Genomic DNA, 26767 nt, shown 5'->3' with positions numbered 1-26767 from the left:
TTTTACACACTCTTTATGAGAGTGGCAGTGTCCAGGAAGTGGTAATTTTTTCACTTTATTAATTTTCTGTAAGCTGTCAATCATGAATACTTTACATTCAAGTGTATGCATACTTTGTTGACAGGTTCATCTAATTACTAAAAATCAGTGCACTTACAAACCATTCAGACTTTTTAGGCATGTGAAGAACCATTATAATTAAACCAGCTATTTATGATGATCATTTTCAGCATTTTGCCCCCAAGCTCAGTAAACAAATATATTGGAAGGAGTAGTTCTTTTTCTGGTCCAGTACAACTGTGTTTTAAGATTTAGAAGTGGGTATTTAGAAGTATTCTTGTTGATTTATATATTTTTTTTTGTTTTACTTGTGAGATAACTCTGTTTCCACTGCTAAATGCTGCTCCAGCTCATCCTGGCAGCTTAGGAATTCCTCACAAGTGACAGGTCAGACCTGTCTGGCTTCTGTAAAGTGGGCTCCAAGCAGGGAAGGGTTTTAGACCTTTTATTGTGTCCTTTTGAGTGTATCTCTTTCTGGGTCTGTTGGCCAGGTTGTTCTTGATGCTGAGATAACCTGAAAGTTAAAGTTGGTTCTCCTTGAGGTTTTGTTTGTTGGAAAACTTCACCCACAGTAACTGGAATGGGAACCTAGTATTTGACAAAACCTGATGTGTGCAAAATATACAGGAGGAATTGGTTTGGTGTCTCTGAGCAGTTCCCTAGCACAGGCAGGAGGCTCCAGGTCATGTTTTCCAGTCTGATCCTACACAACTGTTTTACAGCATGGAAATTTTGTCAGGTTCTTTTCATCCTGTTGCTGTTCTTTAGGGGATTTTTGAATGGGAAGTTAAAAGGCAGTAAAAAGGAAGAGATTTTTACCTTTGGTAACTAAATTGTGTATGTATTGCCTCTGCTTTGTATTGTTTGGGTTTTTTTTTTTTTTTTTAAATACCAGTCTCATAACAGTCTTATTTGCAGAAAGAATATCTATTGTTTTTTTACCAGATTGTCATTTCCTGATTATTCCTCCCCCCCAATGGAAGTTTGCAGATGTTAAGAATAAAGGAGTGTGCAGTCAGAAAGACAAATGGCTTTGTTCTCTAACTGTATTGTTTTCCCATTTTCTTTAGGCGACAGAGGAGGTCTCAAAAAACCTTGTTGCCATGAAAGAAATCTTGTATGGCACAAATGAGAAGGAACCCCAAACAGAAGCTGTGGCACAGCTTGCTCAGGAGCTGTACAACAGTGGTCTTCTTAGTACCCTAGTAGCTGACTTGCAGCTCATTGATTTTGAGGTAAGAAAGGAGGGTTTGACATTTCTTACATTCTGTATGTTAAAATAAACACATCTGAATTCCTACCACTTTAATGGTTTAGATGTTCCAGTCTTCAGCTTTTAGTTTGTGGTTATGACACATCCATTAGAAAGAGACTGAGCAACTATGGAATATAAAATCTGTGAATTTAAACATAAAACCACAGATTTGAAGCAGATAAACCTCTAATCTGGTGATACAGTTCTGTTAAAATCATGGAATAATTCTGAATTGTTGTTTACACAGAAGGGTTAATCTCTTAGTAGTAACCCTGTAGTTAACACAAACCATAGTACTGCAAGATGTGTCTCTGTGTTCATCTTGCTACATCAAATTACTGGAAAAGTAATAGAATTATTGTAACATTTATAAGAAGTTTAAATACATAATTTAAAGCTGTTAGTTTTATTAATAGTCCTTTATTTCTCTCTTTTTTAGAAACAAGTGATGCAACCTTTTTGGTTTCCTTGTCTTTTTTTCTGTTTATTAAAAAAAAAAAAAAACCAAGTTTTTGTTGATCAATTCAAAATAGCAATACTTATATTTAAAGATATCTCTCCACAAGCCTCTGTGGCTTTTGTCACCACATCACATGGAGTAATTTAGCACCATGGAGAAAAATCCTATTTAGGTATGAGATGTTGCAGTGCAATTGGATTTTTCTCTTTTCCCTGAGGTCTCACAAGAGGCGTGTGGCTGTCTAGGAAAGGAGCCAAATCCATGCATCTCACCCCACAGCCTCAGCCATAAAGATCATCCCACTTCAGATTGCTTAAAAATGGGATTGTTCATAAACAAGTTGCTCACAATGCAAACAGAACAGTTTAAAGTCCTATTGTAATTTGACATTCCAAAAACAATGGCTTTCTTCCCTGTTCTTTCTTCTCTCCCCTCCACCCCACCCATAACTCCCTCTGATTTGTGTTTAATTATAATACAGTGGTATTTTTTCCCTACCCACACAAATGTTTATACCATACATAAAACATTCAGGTTGTTAAATAAGCAAGGAAACCTGGGAAAGCTGAGAGGGAATGCTGAACTGGGCTGGCCTTTAATTGCTGAAGAAAGGAAATCATGAAACGTCATCTGGATTCTGCTGACCTCTAGATTGGTATCAGCCTGGTGTTTACTCAGCCCAGTTATTAGCAAAGGAAACCTTCATTATGTGCTGCTAATGAAGAATGAGAACCATTTGCACAGGCTTGCTCTCATTAAGGAGAGCTGTGCTTTTCATTAAGGGGCCATGGAAGGGTTGGGAGTTGTTTCCTGCCTATTCTGCTGCTCTGTTTCAGGAGGATGTGATGGTTCCCCTTGGAGGCAGGAGGAGTCATTGATGCTTTCTAGGCTGGACCACATCTGCTTTTCATGGCTGGCAGCTGGCAGTGTCCAGCTGTTGTTGGTACCTAGAATTCATGTCAACACACCTGTGCTCCAGATGTGCTCCAGCTTCCCAGCTGTTACAGAGCCAGCCAGATGTTGCCTTTGTGGGTTTACTGCATTTGAAGCAATTTTTCCATGACTGATGAAAATACATATTCGATTTTCTGGTGGTTTTTAAACTTGAAGAGTGGGTCTGGAATTTTTTCTTTCTGGTTTTCCACCACAGCTGCACGTTATTCAGTGACAAACTAAACTGTTTTTCCCTTTCAGTCTCACTTCTGAAGAAGGTTTCCTTGTAGAACAGGAACAGACAGCTTATTAATAGACAGGGACTGTTCATTGTGACTCTTAACTGTCTCAAATGCACTATGGGGAGAGCAACCCATAGAAAAGTAAGAAGTAAAAGCTAGAAAAATACCAAGATTGGATGTTTTAATGAAGAGAACTGTAACTGTGCAGCTCTTGCCTTGTGCCCAGGCCTGTTTAAAGTGTTGCCCTTCCCTGGAAGCTTGCTTTACAGTAAAGCAGTCAACACAACCAATCCTAACACTTACCAGGTATCTCCTTGCTGGTTTGCACAAGATGGAGAGAGATGGTATCCCTGGTGAAACTGGGTTTCTTGTCCTGTTGTTTTGGTATTTTTTAAATGAAGAATTAAAAAAACCCACCCAAAACAAACCTGCCTTTTGCCCAGGGGAGCTGAATCCTTCTGCTGGGAAGACAATACAAGCACAGTGTCCCTCTCACCTCTGGCTCTGGTGACTGCTGGCCTTGTTGGGCCGTGAGGTCACTTGGCAAGGGACAAGAAAGTGACAAAACCTGGCTGTGGGGTTGCAGTGTGCACAGGCAGCTCAGGGATGGTGAGAAGGAAATGCTGTTCTTGCTGGGGACTGCAGGCACTCGCTGCGAGCGGAGCAGCGCTGCTGGATGGGAGTTGATGATTATATTATGTGGAGTTGGAGTAAAGCAATTCCTGCAAACACTGCTCTACTCATGTCAGAACAAAGAGTTCTGGTGTTGCTTTGGGCTGCCTTTCAATGGAATTGTAATTGAGAAAACAAGGGTTTACAAACAATCTCTTATATCCTGAAAACAACACTCCAGCAAAACTGTCCGTGGTAATTTGCAAACATGCCATTTGTAAAGCTCCAGTCCTCCTACGTTTTCATAAACATTTCATTTTTTTCCTGCACTCTTTTTTACGCTGATTAGAAAATGGAAAGAATTTTAAATAATTGATGATGTTTTTAAAATTCTTGCTAGTTAAATAAGCCCTGCATTTTACTCAAAAGCTTCCTGGTGTTACTCAGGAGATTTACAGCACAGATAGAGCTTCTCAAGAAACATTAAATACATCTAGGTTTGGTGTAGAACATTCAAGGAACCTGTAGGTGGAGTTGCTTAACAGGCCTTTATTTGCAGGTCCAAGCTTAGTACAAGCTGGCTTGGTCTTTTTCTGGAATAGATCTGATACCATAATCCTGGAGGTGTCTTTATAAACAGTTAACTGCAGAAACCTGGCTTTTAAATGGTGCATTTGAATGACAGTGGAAGCTGTTTATGTTTATAATCACCTTTTTGTTAGGTGTCTACCAGTTTGTCTCTTCAGCTGTGGTCCTACAGAAGAAATAAACAGGAGATGTGTATTTATTCAACAAAGAACATTTCCAGTTCCTTTTACACTGTCTGGTGCTGTGCTTTTGAATTTTTGTGTGTATCATTTGTGCTGAATTCCAGCATCCTGGCCTTATTTATACTGCTTTTGTGCACTGAAAAATGTGAGACTTGCATTTTAGGTCAGTGGATGATTTCTGTGTATGTTTTTCATTCATTTATTTATTCCACTTTCATAAGTTGCAGTTCTAAGCTGGATGTTAACACTGCACTTGGAAATGCTCTGCACACTCTTAATGGTGGCATTGTGTGTCCCTAAAGAAGGGGAGAGGATAATGGAATATTGAAGAAATACACTTCCAGGCAAGAGCACAGTTAAAAACTGTTCTGCTGTTAGCAAAATCAAATATCAAATAAGCCCAGGAGATTGATGCTCCATAGAAATACCTGCTGAAACATCAGCTCTGAATGTAAATTCCCCCTGATCTGCCTGCAGCGTGGTGTCATGTTTTGAGTACTTTGGCATATTTGAAATGGGCATAAAGAAAGGGAATCTGGTCAAGATCAGAGTTTGGAGGCTGCCTGAACTGCAGAACCCCAGTGCAGCTGCACGAGGTGATGATAATGTTTCATTGTTCACTTGCCTGTGGACTTCCATATTTTGTGTTTAACTGCTGATGTTTTTGACAGGGCAAGAAAGATGTTGCGCAAATTTTCAACAACATCCTCAGAAGACAAATTGGTACAAGAACTCCCACAGTTGAATACATCTGCACTCAACAGAATATCTTATTCATGCTATTAAAAGGGTAAGTGCACTGTGAACCATAAATATGCTTTTTACATGGAGTGAGGGCTTTGTAAATACACAGAGAAACAGTGAGTTCTGACAAGTTTGCTCTTCCTTTGCAATATGCTTAATTTTATTTTCTTTTTCCTTGGTTTTGGGGTCTGTAATTCCCCTAAGTAAAGGAAAATTTAAGAAGTAGAACCCCAACCATTTACTTTTGCATGAAAAAGAACTGAAAATTGAGAACTGTTAGTACTCTGAAATACTCTTACTGGGCTAGTAAGATGTTTTCCTTTCAGTATACTATTTGAGCCTTTTTAAACCTAGACTACTATTTAAGCCTTTTCTCTTGTGAACTTTCACATCAGCAGTTGAAGGCTGTTCTTTTTCCATTTAACTACAATAATATCCAGTTTGCTGGCCTGTCTTAGACTTCTTATTCATAGTGATTTATATTGCTGTATTGACACAAACACACCACGACAAACCTGACCAAAAAAGAATGATTTGTGTTATATTGTGTCAGACAATTGTTTCTTCCTCTCTTCTTGTAATATCTGCAGTGCTGGATATTGGAAGGTCCTGCCATACTGAATACTTGTAGAGCTGCAGCTCCCAGACATGAAAGCAGAAAATAATTGCTTGCATTTCTAGTAACACTAATTAAGAAAGTTCTGAAAATTGCGATTTCACTGTGTTATTTTGGGACAGACGAGCTCATCAAACATTAATAATCAATTTAAAAAATACAGCTATTTATAAATCTGGCTGCAGCTTCTGGGTAAGCTTGCTGTAGTTGAGGAGTACTTATTCCACTTACTGGGATAACTCAAGGGTGTGTGAAAGGGCCACTCATCTCAGTGGGATATGCCTGTTGCTAGCATTACTTGCCTGTAATGTCATTTAAATGTCAGAGGGACTAAAGAAAATATTAGTTGTGGCATAATGCAAGAGAAATTATTGATTCAGTGCATCTTCAAACTAATTTACAAAAGAAGGGAAAGCTTGAGGTACAGAGAGAGAAAACTGCTTTTTCAGCATATTCTCATTGGTAAGTGGTTGAATGGGGGCTGCAACACATTGGTGCTCACTTTTAGTCTGTGTTGTCACACTTCAGAGAGCTTTATCCTCCCAGGGGTTATTGAAACTCATATTGATGAGTCAGGATGTTTGAAATGGGCATTTAGCAGCTTACATGTTACATCTGATCTCCAACTGAGACAAATTTATGTGAATTTAAACTGTGGCATGAATTGCAAAAAGCTCAGTAGATTTCAAGTCTCCCTGACAGGTTGAATGGAGAGTATTGCAGGATTTAATGAAAATTATTTCAGGTTTTTTTTGGTAGGGTAATATAGTTAATGCTTAGTATTCACAATGATACTTTTCTCCTGAAATTGTGGAGAATTTCAATTAGCTCCCACTGGTTTAGGAGGGAGCATTCTGGAGGTGTGAGGCAGGAAGGCATGTGAGAGGCTGTGACTGCTCCAGAAGCTGGAACACCATGATGTGCTGAAAAATGGTTTAATGGAAGAGGAGATCTGAATTTATGTCCAGTATTGTTAACCCCTTGTGCTCATATGGAAGGTTTTATGTAAATTTCTGTCGTGTTTAAGTGAGCAGCTTTCAAGGCAGAACATTTACTGCTTTTCCAGATGTCTGCAATCCCACAGTATGGAACAAGAGAGCAAAGAAAGTATTTTTATTTAGTCTTGTTTCCCCATTTGTGAAAATCCTTTTAATTGGCTGTAATTGTAACTGGTAGCTATTTCATCAGTATTTAGTAGAAATATTTAAAAATGGAGTTTAATGCAGAAATAAGAACCTCTAATTTTGATGTGTTTGTTTACTTGATGGTACTGAAGGCTATAATTAGTGTGGTGCTGCAGTGCTAACTTGTGAAGTTCATAAACTCACAAAGAATCTCTTGGCTTTTGTGAACAGGTACGAATCTCCAGAAATTGCTCTCAATTGTGGGATAATGCTCAGAGAATGCATCAGGCATGAGCCACTAGCTAAAATCATCTTGTGGTCAGAGCAGTTCTACGACTTCTTCCGATACGTGGAGATGTCCACGTTTGACATCGCGTCTGACGCCTTCGCCACCTTCAAGGTAATCCCTCAAACCTGGCAGCTGCAGCTTCTCTGCTTCTGTGCCCTGGGCACCCTCTGCTCTGGCTGCTGTTCTTGGAAAACAAGCCTTGGCAGAGAGGAGGAACATGGCTGTGATGGGGATGGGTGAGCTGGACACTGTTCTTCCTCATTTCTCAGAATGCACTACAGTACATTTGCTCCCCAGAATCCTGTTCTGGAGAGTGAGCTGTATCATGCATTACCTGAATGCAGGTGTGTGAATACACACAGTACATTTGCTCCCCAAAATCCTGTTCTGAGTAAGCTGTATCATGCATTACCTGAATGCTGGTGTGTGAATACACACAGTACACTTGCTCCCCAAAATCCTGTTCTGAGTAAGCTGTATCATGCATTACCTGAATGCAGGTGTGCTCCCATGCCAGGGGCTTTAAATCTGTGTTTTCAGCTCCTCCAGAGGGTATCTGATGGTGGTGCTTTGTCTGGGGAAATTTTCTGTGGTCTAATTTTTGTGTCCCTAAAGCAATCAGTTATGGAGACAATAAGCATAACATTAATAAGTATTAAATGGTGGATCTTAACATCAGTTGTGTGTAGTTGTGTGCAGAGTAAATACATACAGTACATTTGCTCCCCAAAATCCTGTTCTGCAGAGTAGCTGTATCATGCATTACCTGAATGCAGGTGTGCTCTTTGAATCTGTGTTTTCAGGTCCTCCTGAGGATATCTGATGCTATTGCTTTGTCTGGGGAAATTTTCTGTAATCCAATTTTTGTGTCCCCAAAACAATCAGTTATGGGCATAATAAGCATAATATTAATCAAGATTAAATGGTGGGTCTTAATCTCTGTTGTGTGTAGTTGTGCACAGAGTGTAGCCTTGATCCATAAATAGCACCCTTCAGTGATAATTTCACAGGCTGTTTCTCTGTGAATTAAAGTAACTCATCACAGATCTTTCCTAAGGGATGCCAAGATCCTGAGCAGTGCCCAGGTATTGGATTCATGTCCTAATACAGCATGTTTAATGAAATAGCAGAATTTTGGATTGAATGTCTTACATGTGTGAGAATGTTTTTGTACTGTTTAAATATTTTTAGTGACAGTGCTGGGTTTGTGCTTTCTTACAGGATTTGCTTACAAGACACAAGTTGTTAAGTGCAGAATTTTTGGAACAACATTACGATAGGGTGAGCAGACACCTTCTCATATTTAGAGCTCTCTAGTTCTGTGTATCTTATTTGAAGAAATTGTTTTTTTCCCTTGTTTAGTTCTGGTTTTGGGGATTTTCACACAATACTAAATCAGCTGTACTTGGGGTTCAGTTTCCCTCCCCCAAAGCCAAAACAAGGAATGTTGGAGAGTTTCATTTATCCTGACATTTTCAGCTACATGACTTCCATCCTTTTGCCTTTCAACAGATTATTTGGAACCAGTTCCACAAAGATATTTAAGTGTTTAAATCGTATTCTGATTAAAACTCCCAGACTTACAAGCAATTAAAAAAAGAAAAAACAAAAAACAAAACCAAGACCAACAAACTTGGCATCACATTGATTTTAAAGGTTTGTCTCCTGGCATGTTCACTAATTCACAAAAATCTCCTCTGAGTGACTCAGCTTTAAACAGGAGACAAAAATTATTATTGCCTTTTTGACTAGTTGCTTCAGCCCTGAAATACCTACTGAATAGTGCTTCAGGCACTGTTTGGGAACCAATTAAGAGGCTTTGAGAAATTAGCTCACCTCTTCATCTACTTTGAAGCAAAGTTCTTCTTGCTGTGTAATCATTTCTGAAAATTTAAGAGATTTTGATGAATGCGTTTCTAAAAAAAGTCACGGTGAAACCGTATTTAATGTAACAGCCATGAAACTTAGACTACTCATGAATAGTAAAACTTGACAATATTAAAAAAACCTAAAGGATGTGCAAGGTAAATGTTTATCTCAGTCCTCCCTGACTCGGTGATGTCCTCGCGTTTTGACACACTGAATGGCAACTCCATTTGGTCCCTTGGGCATTTGTAAAAACCCTGCACAGATTGAAAAATCAATTTGCTCTGCTGAGTGCAAGACATCAGAGTCTTCCACTGAAGGTGGTTCTGTGGGAGCCAGCCTGGCTTCTCCTGCAGAGGGAGCCCGTGCTGTGCTTTCCAGGGAGTCCCTGGGAGCTTGTGGCATTCACAGGAAACCCCGACCAGGGGAGAGAATGATGCATCTGACTCCACTGATAGCAGGAGGCTAATTAATTCCTTTATCTACTGTATTATTCTGTATTCCATTACACTGTGTTACATTACATCTAAACTGAATCTGCCAAGTGTGGTGGTGTTTGAGGGTCCCCAGGATGAGGAAAGAGATGAGAATCTTGAGTCCATGTTCCATTCTATTCCATTCTATCCTTTCCTTTTCCTATTCCTTTTCCTATTCCTTTTCCTATTCCTTTTCCTATTCCTTTTCCTATTCCTTTTCCTATTCCTATTCCTATGAAAATGATATACTAAAACTATACTAAAGAAGGAGAAGAAAGGAGACATCAGAAGGCTAAAAAAGAAGGAATAATAGAAACTTGTGACTGTTCAGAGCCTTGACACAGCTGGACCATGATTGGTCATCAAGTAAAAACAATCCACAAGACCAATCAAAGATGCACCTGCCACATTCCACAGCAGCAGATTATTACATTACAATTACATTACAATTACATTACAATTACATTACATTATATAAAATATATTATATTATATATATTATAATGCAATGGTATTGTAATTATAATTATACTCTATTATTATAATATTATGTTATGATTATATTTTATTTTTATATATAATAACTACATATAATCTGTTTTAACTTTAAACCATATTCAATGTTTAACTTTGTATATGCTTTAAAAGCCTAAGTAGTGACAGTGTAGTTACAGGAACCCACTGAGATTTCAGATTCTGTTTGGTTTTGTTAGGGATTTGCATGTTCTCCACTTTGTTGCAATAATTTGGAAGAAGATGCCTATGACACTTGTAAAAGTGCTAATCCTTCTCTGTATTCTGTGTTTAGTTCTTCAGTGAATATGAGAAGTTACTTCATTCAGAAAATTATGTGACAAAGAGACAGTCACTTAAGGTAAGGCAGTTTTATTTTCTTCTGAGATGCAAAGAGATTCCCTTTATTTTCAAGGTGAGTTAACTTTATTTGAAATGGCTTCTGTAACAGCCTTGAACAGTATTTATTTTAACTCTTCAGACATTTTAATTCTTGGGATCAGCTTTTTTAGTCCAGTTGTTACATATCTCAGTGTCCAGCACAGACCAAAGTAATTTCTCTCCCTAAGAAAAAATGGCTCCTCAAATTTCTTTATTTTTGTTGATTTTTTTTCCTTCAACAAGTCTGGTTACATTTAAATAATTTAACAAAGATTCACATGATGTGCCTAAAGCAATATTGATCTTACATTCAAGTAGGTAAGAAATAGTGAATATAAATGTAATGCAGATCTTGCAGCAAAGGTCATCCGTGTGGGCAAAATCCTTTTAAACCCTTTAGGTAGCAAAAGAACAGTCAGTATTTCATCTGATATACTAACCTGTTTTATTGGGTTTTTGGGTTTTTTTAAAAGGCATTCTTTCTATGCTGAATAGCTTCTGTATAAGTGGAAAAAATAATGAAGCCATGGGGGAAAAAAATGAAAGACTTCTCTTTGCAATTCATAACAAGGGAGAACTGTGATTTTGCACTTTCTGAGGAAAAGGAGAAACTGTGTAGTTGAAATAAGGGAAAATGTGCACCTGCACATGGAAATTTAGGGCACTTAGTTGTGTTTTTACTTTGTCTCCTGACCACTGGTGCTGCATTCCCAGAGCCCCACACCACTTGAGGGGCTCTGAAAGCATTTATATATCCAAATTAATTCTTCTGTTAGTAATTTTTTCATTTTTCATTCTTTTCTGCCTTCAGCTTCTCGGTGAATTGTTACTGGACAGACACAACTTCACAATTATGACAAAGTACATCAGTAAACCTGAAAATCTCAAACTAATGATGAACCTTCTACGAGACAAGAGTCGTAACATTCAGTTTGAGGCCTTCCATGTGTTCAAGGTATGTTACAAAAGCCCACCAGGAAACAGAAGCAATCTGACCAGAAGTTGTTTAATTGAGTAAACTGCTTAGCTGAGCCTAAATGGAGCTGACCTTAATGTCTGCTCAGTGATTAAATAAAGGGAGCTCTGATGTTTGCTTGATTATGATCCATCTTTACAAATAGATACCTTGGATATCTTCTGAAAACCATTTAGAAACCACTTAGGGACTTCCATGGGGTTGTCAGAGTAACATCTCTCAGAAACTTCTGGAATTGATTGCATTTAGATAAGGAGGAATGCATGATCCCATACAAAATCATGGAGTTCAAAAGTGGTTTTATCACACTGCATGATGTCTGAAGGAGAGCAGTATTTCAGTCAGGTCACCTGGATTGTCATTTGAACATGATGCCAGATGGCTTCTGACTTTGCTAAGAGTTATAACTGGAGGTCTAAAACTTTGCAGTGAAGTGTGAGATTCCCATCAGATGCTGCACATGATGTAAACCATGTATTTGCCATAGAATTTAACCATAAAGTGTCTGCAGTGGTTTCTGCAGAGGCTGTTGAGGCTGGTCCCCTCACACAGACGAGATTTACTTTGGTACTGATGTTCACCTTATCCCCTGATAAAAAAAAATTAGTTTTATTAAAAAACTTGAAGTATTTTGGTGGGATACTGAAATAATTAAAACATAATGTATCATCATCAGTATTTTGGTAGATAATTTCTTTTTTAACTTTAACCAATGTTTCTCGCTGTTGTGCTCAATGCCTTTTATTTTCTTGCAGGTGTTTGTAGCCAATCCTAACAAGACACAGCCTATATTAGACATCCTTCTAAAGAACCAGACCAAACTTATTGAGTTCCTCAGCAAGTTTCAGAATGACAGGACCGAGGACGAACAATTTAATGATGAGAAGACCTATTTAGTTAAACAGATCAGGGATTTGAAGAGACCAGCACAGCAAGAAGCTTAAAACTCCAATAAACCTTTAAAATATTAAACCCAAATTCAGCATTTGCTGTTAGATATTCAGCATCAGGCACTCTTATCGATTCATGAGGAACATTACTGCTAATCTGCTGTTCAGTGAACGGTTTTTGTTTTTTCTCTTTTCATTTTTAGTCCAAGTTGAGAAACATAGCTGCTGCTTTCTTGCACAATGTGGACTTTCTTGATATTTGTGTCATTTCAGAATTCAAAGACACTGCTTGTTTTAGGAGTCCTGAAAAGAAAGATTCTAGGTTCGTGAAAGCAAACATATAGATACTAGTTTGGTATAGGAGAGAAGGTATTCATGTAGTTAAGTAACAGGTTGCATGCTTGCAAATCTGAATAAATCTGTATGTTTGCACTTACCTTGTTTGAGATAATGAGCACAACGTGACCTGTGCATACCTGGCACCATAGTATAAGATTATATGCCTTGATTTAAAACAAAAAAAAATGTGCAGTGCTTTATTTGTAATCAAAGGGGAAATGTATCTAAGATGTGAGCTTATTGGGATAAACAGTTGTCTTGCAAATAAACTGATATTGAAACTTAGCAACTTTTAAAAGAGTGAAATCTCAAGGTTCATAAGGAAAATGTATATATGCCTTTCACTGCTTTATAGAATTTTTTTTTGGACATGATTTGATTTTTCTGAGACTTGACTTGTAAACTTGGAAATATGTTCTAAGGGGTTTTGTTAATTTTACTTTAAAGGTATTTCAGACAGTAGACCTAGCAGTGACATTTTGCATTTCATTTCAACAATGCTTGCTGGTTTCTTTTGTATATAACTCCTAGGCTGCTCATTTCTTTAAAATATGATTTAATTTGTACAGCAGAGGAATGTTATTGTATTAGTCTGTAACTATTACCTAATATTGAGTTTTGCAAAATGAATGCTCATATGTAATTGAATACTTCAGATCACATGGAAATGCTGATTTAACAATCTTAAGTACTGCAGCATTTAAAAGGAAACAAACACCCAAACCCAAACAAATTCTCTGTATTCACATGTCTAATGGGGTGCCATCAATTAGGGTAGGCTGAACCAGAGAACTGGAACCCTTTCTGCTCTGTTCTTACCAGATAATATTGGCCTTATTTAATTACACTAGCATTGTGCTCACCAGCTCTGCAAATGGCAAGGATTATGCTAAATTAATATTGATTCCTCTGACTTCTGGGGAGCCTGCAGTGCGTCATGTCTGACAGGAAATAACTCAGTACAATAGTTGTGTGAGTGATTTCATTCCCTCCAACCTCAAGAAGCAATTCCATAGGTATTCCTAGGATAACAAAATTATCTCCTTTTTGTTGATTTCGTTCTTTATTGCTGCAAACTATCAGTATTTATAAAAACAAAAAAAACCCAACTGATTTTGCACCATGTTTTTGTTACTGTGACCATACAGAAGGAATCTACTAAATATAGCTAAATGATGTTATTAAAATTGTATCTATCCATCATATAGTAACGCTGAGATCACAACCAAGCAAAAACTCGTGGATTGGGGGCTGGAAGTTCTAATTCTGCATGACTGAATGATTGTGAATGCTACAGAAAATGTTTCTTGCTTCCTGTCCTCTTCCCATTTGAAATATTTCACAATCAGTGACATTTGAGCTGATTTGAAAGCCTTCACAAGGAAAATCCCAGAGCTCCAGAAAATTGAGTGTTTTCACTCGGTTGGTTAAAACTGCTCTTAACATGAAAATTGGTCTTTCAAAGGTTCTTAACATGTCCTTTGCTTACAGGAAAGAAAATAGCTGACTCTTCCCAGAGATGCCAGGCAGAGCTGGCAGGAGGTGGTGTTGTAGCTCAGTACTAACTGTCTGTTATATTTTGGTTTATCATAGCTGAGTGGAGGAAACATTATTTGCCAAGTTACTCACCATAACATGTAAGGCTTCCTCTTTAGAAAGATGTAGATGTGCTAAAGATTTCTATGTGTAAAGAAGTGAAAACATTTGGACTGGGATAGAGGTTTCTCTATATTAGGCCTTGGAATCAATGGCTATGGTGACTTTTTTAATATGTGGAAACATTTGAATGTTGGCTTTCGAAAAGAAGTTGTATTTAAATTAAAGCTCCTTCGATGTGCTGTTCATATTAAAAAACTTGTTCTGGAAGTGGTTTCTTATCTGCTTGAAGGCTTAAGGGTATTACTAAAACATATTTAAATGCAAGCTTGTTTTGGTTTTGTTTTGGTTTCTTTTTTTTTTTTTTTATAATAATAAGAGATGTATACAATTGTAATTCTATTTCCGTGGTAGCATTTCATTTCTCCTGAGGAAAATGTTTCGTACCCAAAAAATCTGGCTGGCCCCATAATTTAAATTAAAATAAAATTTTGAAGAAAAATGTGTCTTCTTTACTGTATTACTGAAGAGGATCAGTTTCTTGTGGATGTGTATCAGGTCTCCCTTATTGCCTTAGAGTGGCTCAGCTTTCTTCCTTTCAAATACAAAATCATTTTAAGTCATGAGAAACTCTGGCTTGCACAAACATTTTTAAAGAATTAAGACAAAGTGCTATATTAAAGATGCAATCAATTTTGATTTATTGTTGGTAGCCTCCCTTGCCTTGTTGTGTTATTATTGCTGTTTCTATTTCTTTTTGGCAAGGGCAAAGAGGAGATGCTGTTTCCTGTGTCCTGGCTGGAGACAGGCCCTGATAAGGTTGGTTGATAAATGTTTGGCCCTTCACTTCTCTCTGATTTTCAGGAGCTGAGTCTATAATTGGTCACTGGGGTGTCCTCTGGAGCTGCTGTCACAGGTAATGTGTTTGCCCCAGCTAATGCAGTGTAGCAAACATCAGGAGTGTTGTGTTTTAAACAGCATTCAGGAGCTTTTGGTGCAGCCTCTGCAGGTGGTTTTGTTCAGCAACATTCCTGAGCAAGAAGTTGCCCTTCAGGAACATCATTAACTTTGCAGACAGAAATCATTGGTCTTTGGTAGCCCCCAAAGACCAGATTATGAGAGATGTTAAAATTAGGGTTTATTTGTGTCCTTTTTCTCTAGGGGCATTATTAGTTGTTTTGTAACTAGGTTGATAAATCACAGTTGGAGGGTTGAGAGTAATTCATCGATTGCCTGGAGACCACACCTATTTGAGCCTCTGTAGAAGATGTTGGCATTTCTCTCCTCACAGACAGGAAGATCCCAGATTGCAGGGGGAAGGGGTAATTGGTACAGCTAGTCAGACAAATGGCAAATTTGAATTGAGTGGACAAATCAGGCACTTGATGAGGTGTTTGAAACAGCCCTGGTGGGAGGAAGCACATGAAATGCAAGCAGATGTTTTCCTGACTGGTTCAAATTTGCTTTCCCCACAGAGGTGATGAGCAGGACCTGCCCTCTGAGCTGGCACCTCCAGGACCCCGAGCAGGAGCTGTGGGATCACCCTGGGACAAAGCTGCTGTCAGTGAGTCTCCCTCTGTTATTCTGAGTTATTCCTTGCAGGCAACTTGATCAGCTTTCCTTCTGCTTCTTCCCCTTTTCCCCTTTGCTGGCTTCTGTGTTGAATTATTTCCCTGTCTGTGCTGCTTTTCTCCCCATGGCTGTTCACTCTTTGGGTGCAGTGCCTTTATTTTCTGTCACCTTTGTGGTTATTTCTCTGATCCATCTGTATTCCCTTCCCCAAAGGTTTTGGCAGTTTTAAGTGCTGTTTATTTTAGCTTTCCAGCACATTGCAATCCAAGGTGATGGTTAGTATCATAATGAGGAAAACATTCCCCTGTTCTTTTACATGTTACCTCTTTAAATCATTGTCTAACTTAATCTGAGCACACTGAACTTGTCAAGAGTTGTTTCTGGCATAATCATCTACATTTATAAGTGTATATTTATAAGTTGTTTCTGGCATATATGATCTATATTTACAAGTGTACCAGGGCAGATCCAGTTCAAATCACACATGACTAGAGGCAGGTCTAAATCTCCCAAAAATCACAACCTGGAAAAAAGCTGAAAGGAGAGAGCAGTGGTGTGCATCAATGTATTGCATTCTTTGAAGGGAATTGGCTGTTTCATGAGAGAATGATGGAGAGGGACACTGCCTGCAGGAGCATGGAGTGACAGGACAAAGGGGAATAGCTTTAAACTGAAAAAGGGCAGTTTTGGATTAGATAGTAGGATATATTTTTATTGTAAGAGTGGTGAGGCAGTGGTACAGGTTGCCCAGAGAAGTTGTGGATGCCCCATCCCTGGATGGAGCCCTGAGCAACCTGGGCTAATGGAAGGAGTCCCTGCCCATGTGAGGGGCTGGAGTGAGATGATTTTAAAGTCCCTTCCAACCCAGACCATTCTATGGTCCTGTGCTCTGCTCCCTGTTCCTGTTGATGCACCTCTCTTTAAAAAATGCCACCACAAAAGCCCAAGTTATACAGCCAGCTTAGATTTTTGGTGAGTGTATTGTATTCACAACAAAAAATAAAGGCAAGCTCTTTTTTAGAGGGCTTCTATTGGAAATTCTGATTTGCACAAGTAAATTTTGTTTCCCTGCTCAGAAACTGGCCAGAGCTGACACCCTCATTTTCCACAAAGGGACCCTTAAAGCTGAAGGTTTTCCATTGCAGGAGAGTTTTGCTGCTGTGCTGTGGTGGGATGTATAATTCCAGAGTGCAGGAAAAGGAGGGTGTCCCATGGCTGGAGGTGACAGCACTGGGTGCCACTGGCCTCAGTGTTCCTAATGCTGGCAGCACTGCAGAATTTACCAGGAGGGCATGTTTGGAATAAGGGAACATAAAAACAGTGTGCAGTAATAGAAAGATACAATTTAAATATGTTTTAGTGAGATATGTTTAGAAAACAAGAAAATAAATGATTGCAGTTGTCTGTTCTCCTTGCCTGAAATTAAATCATCATGGTGTTTTTCCACTTCTTCCCTTGCAAATTCCTTGTGCTGAGCTGACATGGAGAATCCCATTAAGAGTTCTTTTTTCCTCTTTGGGAATGTGCCTCACATCCCACCAAAGCTATCCAAACTCAGGGTAATGATAATGTGGGTGTTGCTTAACAAGGTTCTACAATTCAAAGATGTTGAACTGAATTGAATATGCTTAGTGTTATTCAGAGACTAAGTTTGCATTTATTTGAGCATAAACCAAGAATAAAAGCTGTATAGGTTTCTTAGATCTGTTTTAAGAATGTTGTATATTGCAACATTAATAAATAAGCTTTTGTAACTATAATTCAGGGCATCTAAATAAGGCATGCAGTGTTGAACAGTTTAAATAACTGAGATGTGAGCCAGCCAAGCTCTTGGCCCCAGGTCTTTAACAGCATCTCCAGATTGTTTGAAATTAAAAGAAGTGACAGTTTGAGAAATCAGATTGTAATTCAGGTTTCTATGCATCCAACAGATTGAGAAATGCAGTCTGGAGAGAGTAAAAGGTGCAGAGGTTCACCTGGCTGTAAAACTTCAGATTGCAGCTGCTGAATTTCCTCACCTTCCATCTCTGGAATTACAGAGTGCTGGGTTGTGCCAGCTAATACCCAAATTATGTGGAGACAGCATTTAAGGATTTACAATAATTCTCCTTTTCTAAAACACACTTTTCCCTAGCAATTGTGTCTTGAACTGAGAGAAGAGTCCCACAAACCCAGTATGGGCAGAGCAGGATTTTCCTGTTTCTGCAGGGGGGAAATCCTTTGGGCGGAACAGGCTGCAGGTTTGAGGGGCCCTTACAACACACAGAGTGCAGGTGAGGGCTGATCTTGGCTGTAAATCATTCCAGAGGGATGTTCTAGAAGGACAAAAAGCAGAGATAAAGCAAACATAGCAGGGATGGTTACAGACCTATGGAACAGTGTAAGATGAGTTCACTGGAGCTTGTCAATAGCTTGAAAATATCTATTATTTAACAGATTTAAATTTAAAAAGTGATTTTTGTTGCAATTCTAGGTTCAAGGCCATCAGAATGCAATATGTGGAATATGCTGCACACTGTACAGTCAGGCTTGGAATTTTGGCTTCACTTTATCTAATTTAAAAACCCAGGTGCTTGACAAGGACCAAAGTGTGAAAAAGCTTTGATGGGCAGATGCTGAAAGTGTTCTTGATTCTTGGTGTTACTTGGGAAGCAGGAACCCAGCTTGCACTTTCTTAATGCAAATCTTCTGGCTTGTGTGTTCACCAAGTTTGGATGAAACCTGCAGGTGGAAGGGGAGAGACATGGTGACAAAAATGAAAATGTTAAAATACTACACAAGTCATTCCTTACTGCTGCTTTGCAATTTTAAAAGGTTTTCCATTTATGTCTTTGATACAAGAGTAACCTGAAAGCTAACATTGGGATAATTTAAATTTTTGCAGAAAAAAAAGAGAGAGCATTAAGTTATGAGTTATTTCTTTTAGCTGAATGTTTCTTCTTACTAATGCTTTTTCTGACAGCCTTGATGGTGTAAATTATGTGATTTGACTGTGCATGGCAGGCTGGTAATCAGTAACACATGACTGTGCACATTTGGTGTCATGTTTGTGGGGTGCTCTGGTCTGAGGTTTATATGGGAAAATTCATGGCTACAGTGAGTTATTGTCAATTTTAGACATCCCAGTTTCAAAAAGAAAGTCTTGTTTTACTAATAAAGGTGTGCAGAACCACGGAGTTGATAATGCTTGCATTGCTCAGTGCAATGCCTGATGGTTTTTCACAATGAGCAGCAGACTCAAGTCTGGTTTTGAGAGCCCAGGTGCCCCATTGCTGTGTTTGGCTGTGGGTTTGCTCATTGCCACCAGCTCTGGGGGCTCTGCAGCTGCCAGGAGGGGAAGGTTGAGCTCCAGCTGCAGTCTGACCTGGTGGCTCCTGCCCCGTGCCACAGATCAGCTCCAGCCAGCAGGACAGGGCACTGAAGCACAGGCTGATGAAAGATGCAGCAGCTTTGTGTGTGCTCATCCTCATCAGCTGTTTCTGCTCTGGAGATGTAAAATGGTTTAAATCTTTTTTAGTGTTGGGAATTTAGCTGAAAAGAGACTGGAAAAGTACAAAGCCGTGGCTAATTCCAAGTCCTGCACCTGCAAAGATAGTGTATCCTTGGGCCTGGCTGTAGCATGTTAACAAATAGTGAAAGAGACATGAGAAAAGAGAGATGTAACCCCTAAGGAATGAGGAAGAGTTCATGGTATAGTTTAACCAATAGATTGCTTGGCTTACAGAATATTCATAAGCTTATTATTTGCTGTATAAGTGTTTGATGTTTTCTTTAATAAACTGGACCGTTGATGAACCATCAGGTGTCCTGGTTCCCTTCCTTTGACATTTTAGCTCTTTTGGTGCTCCCACTCCTTGCTTCTCAACTTCCAAGTCCAAAAAGGATACTTTCTGCACTTCTGTTTTCTGTCAGTTAATCTCTCTCTTACTGAGTCTGATCCTGCACTTAGAAAATCCCAATCCTCTTGGCAAACCACATCTTTCACTCTTGCCCTTCCCTTCTGATTTCTGCCAGTTGTCTTTTCAGCTCATTTTTCAAGGGGCTCTTTGTATTTTTGAGGAGCTGTTCTGTAACTGCCTGTAAGAAGTGCAGTCATTTGTCTGATCATTTTTATTCTGGGTGTAAAGAGTTTATCATGCAGTCTCATTGCTGCAGGTAACATGCTCTGCTATAGGAAATTCTGCTTGTATGTGATCAGAAAATAGAGTGAGGGTAGATCCCAGTGCACCTGAGGGCTCAGCCCTGTCTGGCACTGGGGATGAGGAGAGGGCTGGGAGCAGCAGTTTGACCAAGGGACCCTTTGCTTGGAGAGGTTTGGTGTGTGGTTGGTGCCCAGGCAGTGCTGGTGCTCTCCACACCCCCACAGAGCTGTGTGGGGCACTCAGTTCCTGCAGCTGATAACAGATTGATAAAGCAGTGTTTTAGTGCTTTAGGAACTCTGCTTGCTGCCCTGTTTGTAGGAACACTCAGCCCTGGGTTTCTGGGACAGGGATGGGCTCTGTCAGTGACATTGCAGCCTGTGGGCTGTAGGGGGTGGCTGTGACAGTGTCCCCTGGTGCCAGGCCAGCTGGCAGGGTCACACAGTGCCAGTGCCACTCTGTGACAGAGATCACATCACTGACACTCTTCCCTCAGCCCATCAGTTCCAACTCTTTCTGTCACCAGCAGTGCCGGTGTCACAGTGACCTCTGTCCCCATGGCCCTGTTCACACTGACCCTTGCAGCTCCCATGCAGCTCCAGTGCATCAGCCAGGCCCTGCAGTGCTCTGTGCCTGATTGATCAGCACTCTCAGCGACAGAAAAGGCAAATCCAGCAGAGTTTGAGTTGCCACAGCAGAGGACAAAGGAGCTCCAAGAGTTGCCCAAACTGTGGCTCCACAAGAGCTGTGCCCAGGGCTGACCTGCACCTCCCTGGAGAGCTCTGGGGGTGACAGCTGTGTCACTGTCACCTGCTGCTTGCTAGGAGCTGGTTTTGTGCCAGCATGTGCCACCTCTCAGCCTTTCCCTCTGGCACAGCTCAGAGCTGGCTGAAGGCTGCTGGAAATAAATGCTGCCCAAAAGCTCTGCTTCCTTTAGGTCCTTGCTGTAGCTGCTGAACTGCTGCACATGTGTGCTCTGCAGGGTCACATTCATGGTGCAAGGAGGTTCTGCTTTATTTGAAGGGGAGTGAAGAAAGAAGTTTATAGACCAGGGGACAAAAGTCCAGTGACAGCCAGAAGATATTAATTGGAATGTCCTCATCCTGCTGTGTGGCATTTCACTTCTGGAGAAGGTAAGTGAGAAGATCCCTACCCAGACAGTACAGGTAGCTCTGATCTGAGGTTCTCCACACTTCAGAGAAGGCTCCAAAGGGGGCAGTTTTCCATCTCTTTTGTCCCTAGAGCAGCAAAGTCACAGAACCAGCTCTGGGTCATGCACTGGTTGTCCATGGTGACTGCAGTTTCAGGTTTGGGATCTGTTTCCTTGATGTTTATCTCCATATTGTGGCCTGAGCCAGAGCCCATTGAAACAGGAAAAGAAGATTACTGCTGGCTGGACAGTCCAGACACTCCAGATCTCAGGGCATACCTGGGAGGGCAAAGGAGGGGCCTCCTTTTAGACAAGTGTGAGAGGTTGTGTGGTTTTGTTTTGTTTTTAAACAAAAAGAAACAAATGAAAACCAAGCTTTGGGAGCATTTTCAGCTGTAGGAGAAACTTCTGCTGAAGGGGCAAAGGACTGGAGGGCATCAATGGATCTGTCTCCTATCCAGTTTCCTGGTGGGAACAGCATGGAGTGCAAGGTATGGTGGGCACAGTCTGTGCCCCTGTGTGGAGTGAGGGCAGGCAGGGAAGGCACAGCTCCAGTGATGCCAGTGTGGAGCTGCTATGGGGCAGCAGCAGCAGCTTGGCACTGAGGAGTGTCACAGACATCTTCTATGAAAAATTCTTTCCTTAGGATTTTTCCTCCTGAGAAGCTGGGAGGCCTCAGGAACAAAATGTAAACAATGATTATCTGCTGCTGTGGAATGCAACAGGTGCATCTGGGATTGGTCTCATGTGGTTGTTTCTAATTAATGGCCAATCACAGTCAGCTGGCTCAGGCTCTCTGTCTGAGACACAAGCCTTTGTTATCATTCTTTCTTTTTCTATTCTTAGCCAGCCTTCTGATGAAATCCTTTCTTCTATTCTTTTAGTATAGTTTTAATGTAATATATATAATGAAATAATAAATCAAGCCTTCTGAAACATGGAGTCAGATCCTCATCTCTTCCCTCATCCTCAGACCCCTGTGAACACCATCACAGCAGAGTGGCACCTGGGATATGAGGGGTGAGGAAGAGGATGGGAACAGGGATGGAGGAGTGGAGGAAGTGGTTCCAGCAGAGAAGAAAGGGTGTGGGGCTGGAAATGCTCAGAAGGCACCTGGGGGTTACTGGAAGTGCCTCCTCCATCACTGCAGAGCCTGTGTGGGTCTGGGTGTCACTGCTGCAGATCCTGCATGGGGCTCTGTGACCCTGCTGTGTGACGGGGGCACTGTCACCCCTTGCCCTGCAGGCACCTGTGACACTCCTGGTGTCAGAAATCAGCAGCCACACGGGGCCACCTGAAAACTGCACTCACAGCCCCCTCTTTGTCTGGGGCTGGGCTCTGCCTGGACTTGTCTCCACCAGAAAATATCCAAAATTCACATGGATCACCTGGGGCATTGAGTGCTTCGGTTAGTCCAGGTCAATTCAAAATGAAATACTATCTTTTGATCCTCTTTGCAAACAAACCTTTTCAATTTTTTTTTTTTTTTGGCAGAAACAACCTTTTTTTTTTCCCCTCATGGAAAATTCCTGTTTTCTCAGAAACAGAAAATCTCCCCTATGGAAAATTTCCAATGAGCTCCAATTCTAAACCTTGATGCCAGCAAACATCTAGCAGGCATTAGCAGAGGGTGACTCAGGGTGTAATGTATCATTTAATTCTGACTAGGGCAACATAGCCACAGGAATTGGAGAACACAAGCAGGCTCTCAGCATCCCTAACTCAATATTCACTAGGCAATCCACCAAAACCACATATGCAGAGCAGGGAAAAAGTGTTACAATAACACTTCAGTATTGAAAGCTCAGATCTGCCCTGAGAAAGAAACTGGGAAAATGTCATCAGATGCACCATCTCTGCTTCCTCTTGCTGACTTCCAAATCCAACATGTTTGTGTTACAAGAAGATGCTTTTATTTTGTATTTTTATGTTTTTAGCAGATAGTTTCACCACCCAGGGGTCTGAGAGGTTTCCTGCTCCTACAAGCAGTAAATAAAATCATCTGGAATTTTGTAGGTACAACAGACTTGGAGTTGGTTCTGTTGTTGCACAAGAAATAATCTCCAGTCCTTGTCCAACAGCTCTGCTGCTGCTTTCCTGCCCAGAAAAGACACCAGCTGGCTCAGAAAGTATTTTTCCCTTCAGCAGGAAAGGGGTGTGGGATACAAGCCTGTTTCAAAAGGTAACTTAGACCCTATTCACCATGACACAAAGGCAATGAAAAGGTGCTTTATTTATCACTATTTTTATTTATCACTAATTTCACTTTGAGTATGAAGGGCAGGTTTCCTCTGCCCAAACACAACTGTGATTTTTTGGGGACACATAATTTTTTTAAAGTTAAACCATTAGTAATTTAAAGATGTTAACTTTTTGCTATTCTAAAAGTGTTGCAGCTGAACTAATTTTGTTTGGTTTTTGAATCTTCAAATTTGTTGACTTTTATCTGCAACCTTAAGAATTCAGTGCAAGATGGGCACAAACCAAATGTCCTTACCAATGTACTTGATCCTGACTTGTGCATGTCTTTGATGCTGTTTGCCTCAGAGCCTTCTATTCAAGGCAAGACTTGAATTTTTAATGTAAAAAAGAAGCAGGAACAAAAAAAATTCCTTTTAGAATAAGAAAGAACTACTGAAAATCCTCTTTCATGTCCTCTATGCATTATAAAACAGGAAAAAAGTAATCCAAAGGTTCTTTGCCCCCTGCCTTTGAAGGTCTCCTTTCATGATCTCTTCAAGCAGTTCTCTCCTGGTTTTTTGGGTTTTCTCTAGTGTGAGCCTTTCCCCCACAGAAACAGATGAATAACATTTCTCTTGTTTGTCATTATAGAAAAGAGGAAGTTTTACATTGCTGCCTCTCAGGTGCCATCTTGAGCTGCTCTTTGCACTTTGCAGCAACAAAATCCTGCTGCAGTCTTGGTTTTGAGAGTGATAAAAGTGAAAATCAAAATGAGATTACAGCATTTAGGACCCATTTAGTTTCTCAGGGGCACAGAGTTGGAAAGAACTGAGCCTTCCAGTGCTCCTGCAGGAAAGACCAGTGAGATGCTTCATGAGGAAGTTTTCTTTCTGCACAGTTGAGCATGCTTGCAACCTCATCATGGCCAGGGTTCCACCTGAGCAGCTGCTGGCAGTTCTGCAGAGTTCACCTAGCCTGTTATCTTTTCTAAATATATAAATGTAACTAGGATTTGAGAAAGAAAAAGGGTAAAAAGTAATGGGAAGTTGTCATGCAGGATGATACACAAGGTCGGAGTGTTCCTTGTTTATCTTGTATCTCTACACTTAGTGCACTATTGCACAATGTAACAAGGGCTGGATATTTTCTTCAGTGTAGTGATGCATTTTAATTAAATTCACTGCTTAAAGTGCAGTTATTCATTAAAGGTACCCAGTTGTCCTGAAAGGCATCCTGACCTTGGATACCAAATCCTCTGCAGAGGACTGCTAAGGATATGAACTAAATAAATATTTTTAATATAATTCACAGACAAAAACCACGGAGAGCTTCTGAGCAGTTGACTGCATCCATGTGTTGTGTTCACCTTGCTAGTCCCTCTGCAAGTTTCCAGGTCACACTGTTCCCTATCTGAGATCAGCAGATCAAGGCAGGTATGTCCCCCTGTGACAGAGCCTGGATTTGGCTCAAGTTTTGAGGCTGCAGGGACAGGGTGGAGCCCCTGGGCGCTCCTGGATCACCTCTGAAGGGAGTTTTCATGAGGGAAGCAAGCAGATACAAAAGCTCTGCAAAATTCAAGCTGCATCTGTCAACAACAAAGAATGTACAGTTCTCAGCTAACAATAAAACATTTATTCATTTCCATTCTCCTGTTTTTTTGTTTTCCACTGCTCAAGTGTTCTCTGTGTTGAGGTTGAATCTTTCAGGCCCCAGTAGATGTCTTCCCTGGAACACAGAGGCCCTGTTTTTCCCTAGAATCTTCTGCCCTTGTCTAGCCTCAGTGTAAAATATCCTTTGCTGCAGAAATGCATTTCTTACTTCTCTCATCTGCCCAATCTTCCTTTTTTTCTGAAATTTTTTTCTTTTATCTTCTCAGATCCAGCACTGTGACTTTGATCTTGTTTTCTTTTGCTGGTGTTATCCCATCATCAGGCAGTGAGAGACAGAGAAGAAGACTGGCTTTATCAGGAAGACAGTTATTCTTTTGTTCTCCAGGATTACAAAGGGCTTGGCTTCTAATGGTCTTTACTCAACCTGTGCATGGATCAGCAGGTAAAGGACACCACTGTCTTTGCTGAGCACAAGGAACAGGGGGGCAGTGAAAGATGGGCATAAAGGAAGCAAACAATTAGGTTTCAAACAAATAAATTTGATTGAAGAAGTTTCCCCACCTCCTGAATTGTCAGTGAAGCTGTAACAGCTCCGTCTGCTTTGAAAATTTTAACTGCAGCCCCAAATCTGAGTGTGTTTCAGTGAGGGTAAAGGCTTGGAAAGGTAGGACATGTTTTTTGGCTCTGCCAAGATAATGGGATCTCCTGGTGCCTAGGAGGTGGTGATCAAAGAAAGGCTGTGTGGGGGATTGCAGGTGTGTGCTGGGCAAGGGAAGGGAGGGATGTGTAAAGGTCAGAGTGCTCTGTTGATAAGGGGATGCACTGAAAGGGCACAGGAACCACAGAGGGCTTCCTGTGTCATTACAGCAGGTGCTGTGTGAAGCTGAGAGAATAGCTGAACAAAGCAAACCACAAGGATGGCAGGATATTTAAAGCAAAATGGGAAATAATGAGTCATCCCTATTTATCAAAGTGCAGGAAAAGAGATTTCTGTCTCGGGTAATTTCTCGATGGGATATAAAGGCAGCCTTTAACAAAAGGGGGGAAAAATCTTCATTCCATTTAATTTCCTTTAGCCCAAGCAACCAAAATCCCTTTAGACTACAGAAGCTACCAATTATGTAACATTGTTAGGAAAAAAAAAGTCAGTGTTTTCCAGGAGTCTGGAGTTGAATCTGTCCCTGTAATCAGTGATGTGTTGCTTGGTTGTAAACAAACACATCTCAGGAATGTTGCTCATCAGGTACCCAGAGTTAAACAGCACCAGTGCAACATCAGAGAAACATCTTATTTGGAACAGATAATTCCCATGGAATAGGTAAGGTATTGATTTGGGAATTTGTTGGATTTGGTGTTCCTTGTTGAAAGTTTGGCTTCCCAGAAGTCCTGGTTCCTTGGGGGAAGACCTTGCCACTGCCTCCAGACATTCCCTCTGTTTCGTGTGGATTTGTGCTTCAGGCCCTCTGCTACGTTCAGTGCACTCTTTGGCCATCAGAAGCTTTTCCACAGAGCTTTCAGACAACTTGCTACTCATTATTCTGGTAGTAAATCAGGTTACACATGTTGGTTGCCTCAAGTGCCCAGCACTTGCACAGGTGCTGCTGTCAGAAATAATCCTCCTTAGCAAGGCAGGCTGGTGCTGTGAGGAGAGTCACCCCTCCTGCAGGCTGCCCATCTGCTCTGTGCTGTCCATCTGTTGGAATGAGGAGAACCTTCCAAGGAAGGGGAGGCTGCAAACGTGCACAGTGTGAGGCTGTGAGTGGGGATAGGCTAATGCTGATATCACTGCTGCTTGGTCACCTAGGTGATGGATCTGGCTGCTATAGTAACCTGCAGCTTGCATTGCTCATCAAATACAAATTTTTACAAATAGCATTGTTTTAAGGTGCTCTTGCCCTGTCTGTTGCCCTTTTAAAATTTTTATGTGGGTTGTGAGATGAGACTTTGGAGTTTTATTGTCTGTTTTTTCCTTG

The 26767-nt window shown here is 40.6% G+C and overlaps 1 protein-coding gene across 1 annotated transcript in view; it reads left to right on the top strand.

Annotated features, from left to right (window-relative positions):
• CAB39 (calcium binding protein 39) overlaps positions 1-14644 on the top strand; it is a 42993-nt gene extending 28349 nt beyond the window's left edge. The window contains exons 3-9 of the mRNA XM_005489489.4: positions 1131-1295; positions 5004-5122; positions 7048-7216; positions 8327-8386; positions 10256-10321; positions 11153-11296; positions 12073-14644. Of these exons, the coding sequence (XP_005489546.1) occupies positions 1131-1295; positions 5004-5122; positions 7048-7216; positions 8327-8386; positions 10256-10321; positions 11153-11296; positions 12073-12261 (912 nt within the window). The 3' untranslated portion in view covers positions 12262-14644. The remainder of the gene's footprint in view (positions 1-1130; positions 1296-5003; positions 5123-7047; positions 7217-8326; positions 8387-10255; positions 10322-11152; positions 11297-12072) is intronic.
• The last annotated feature ends 12123 nt before the right edge of the window (positions 14645-26767 follow it).

The sequence above is a fragment of the Zonotrichia albicollis genome, chromosome 9, assembly GCF_047830755.1.
Source record: "Zonotrichia albicollis isolate bZonAlb1 chromosome 9, bZonAlb1.hap1, whole genome shotgun sequence".
Lineage (NCBI taxonomy): Eukaryota > Metazoa > Chordata > Aves > Passeriformes > Passerellidae > Zonotrichia > Zonotrichia albicollis.
Note: the sequence above shows the minus strand (reverse complement) of the source record. Positions and strands in the feature narration are given on the sequence as shown.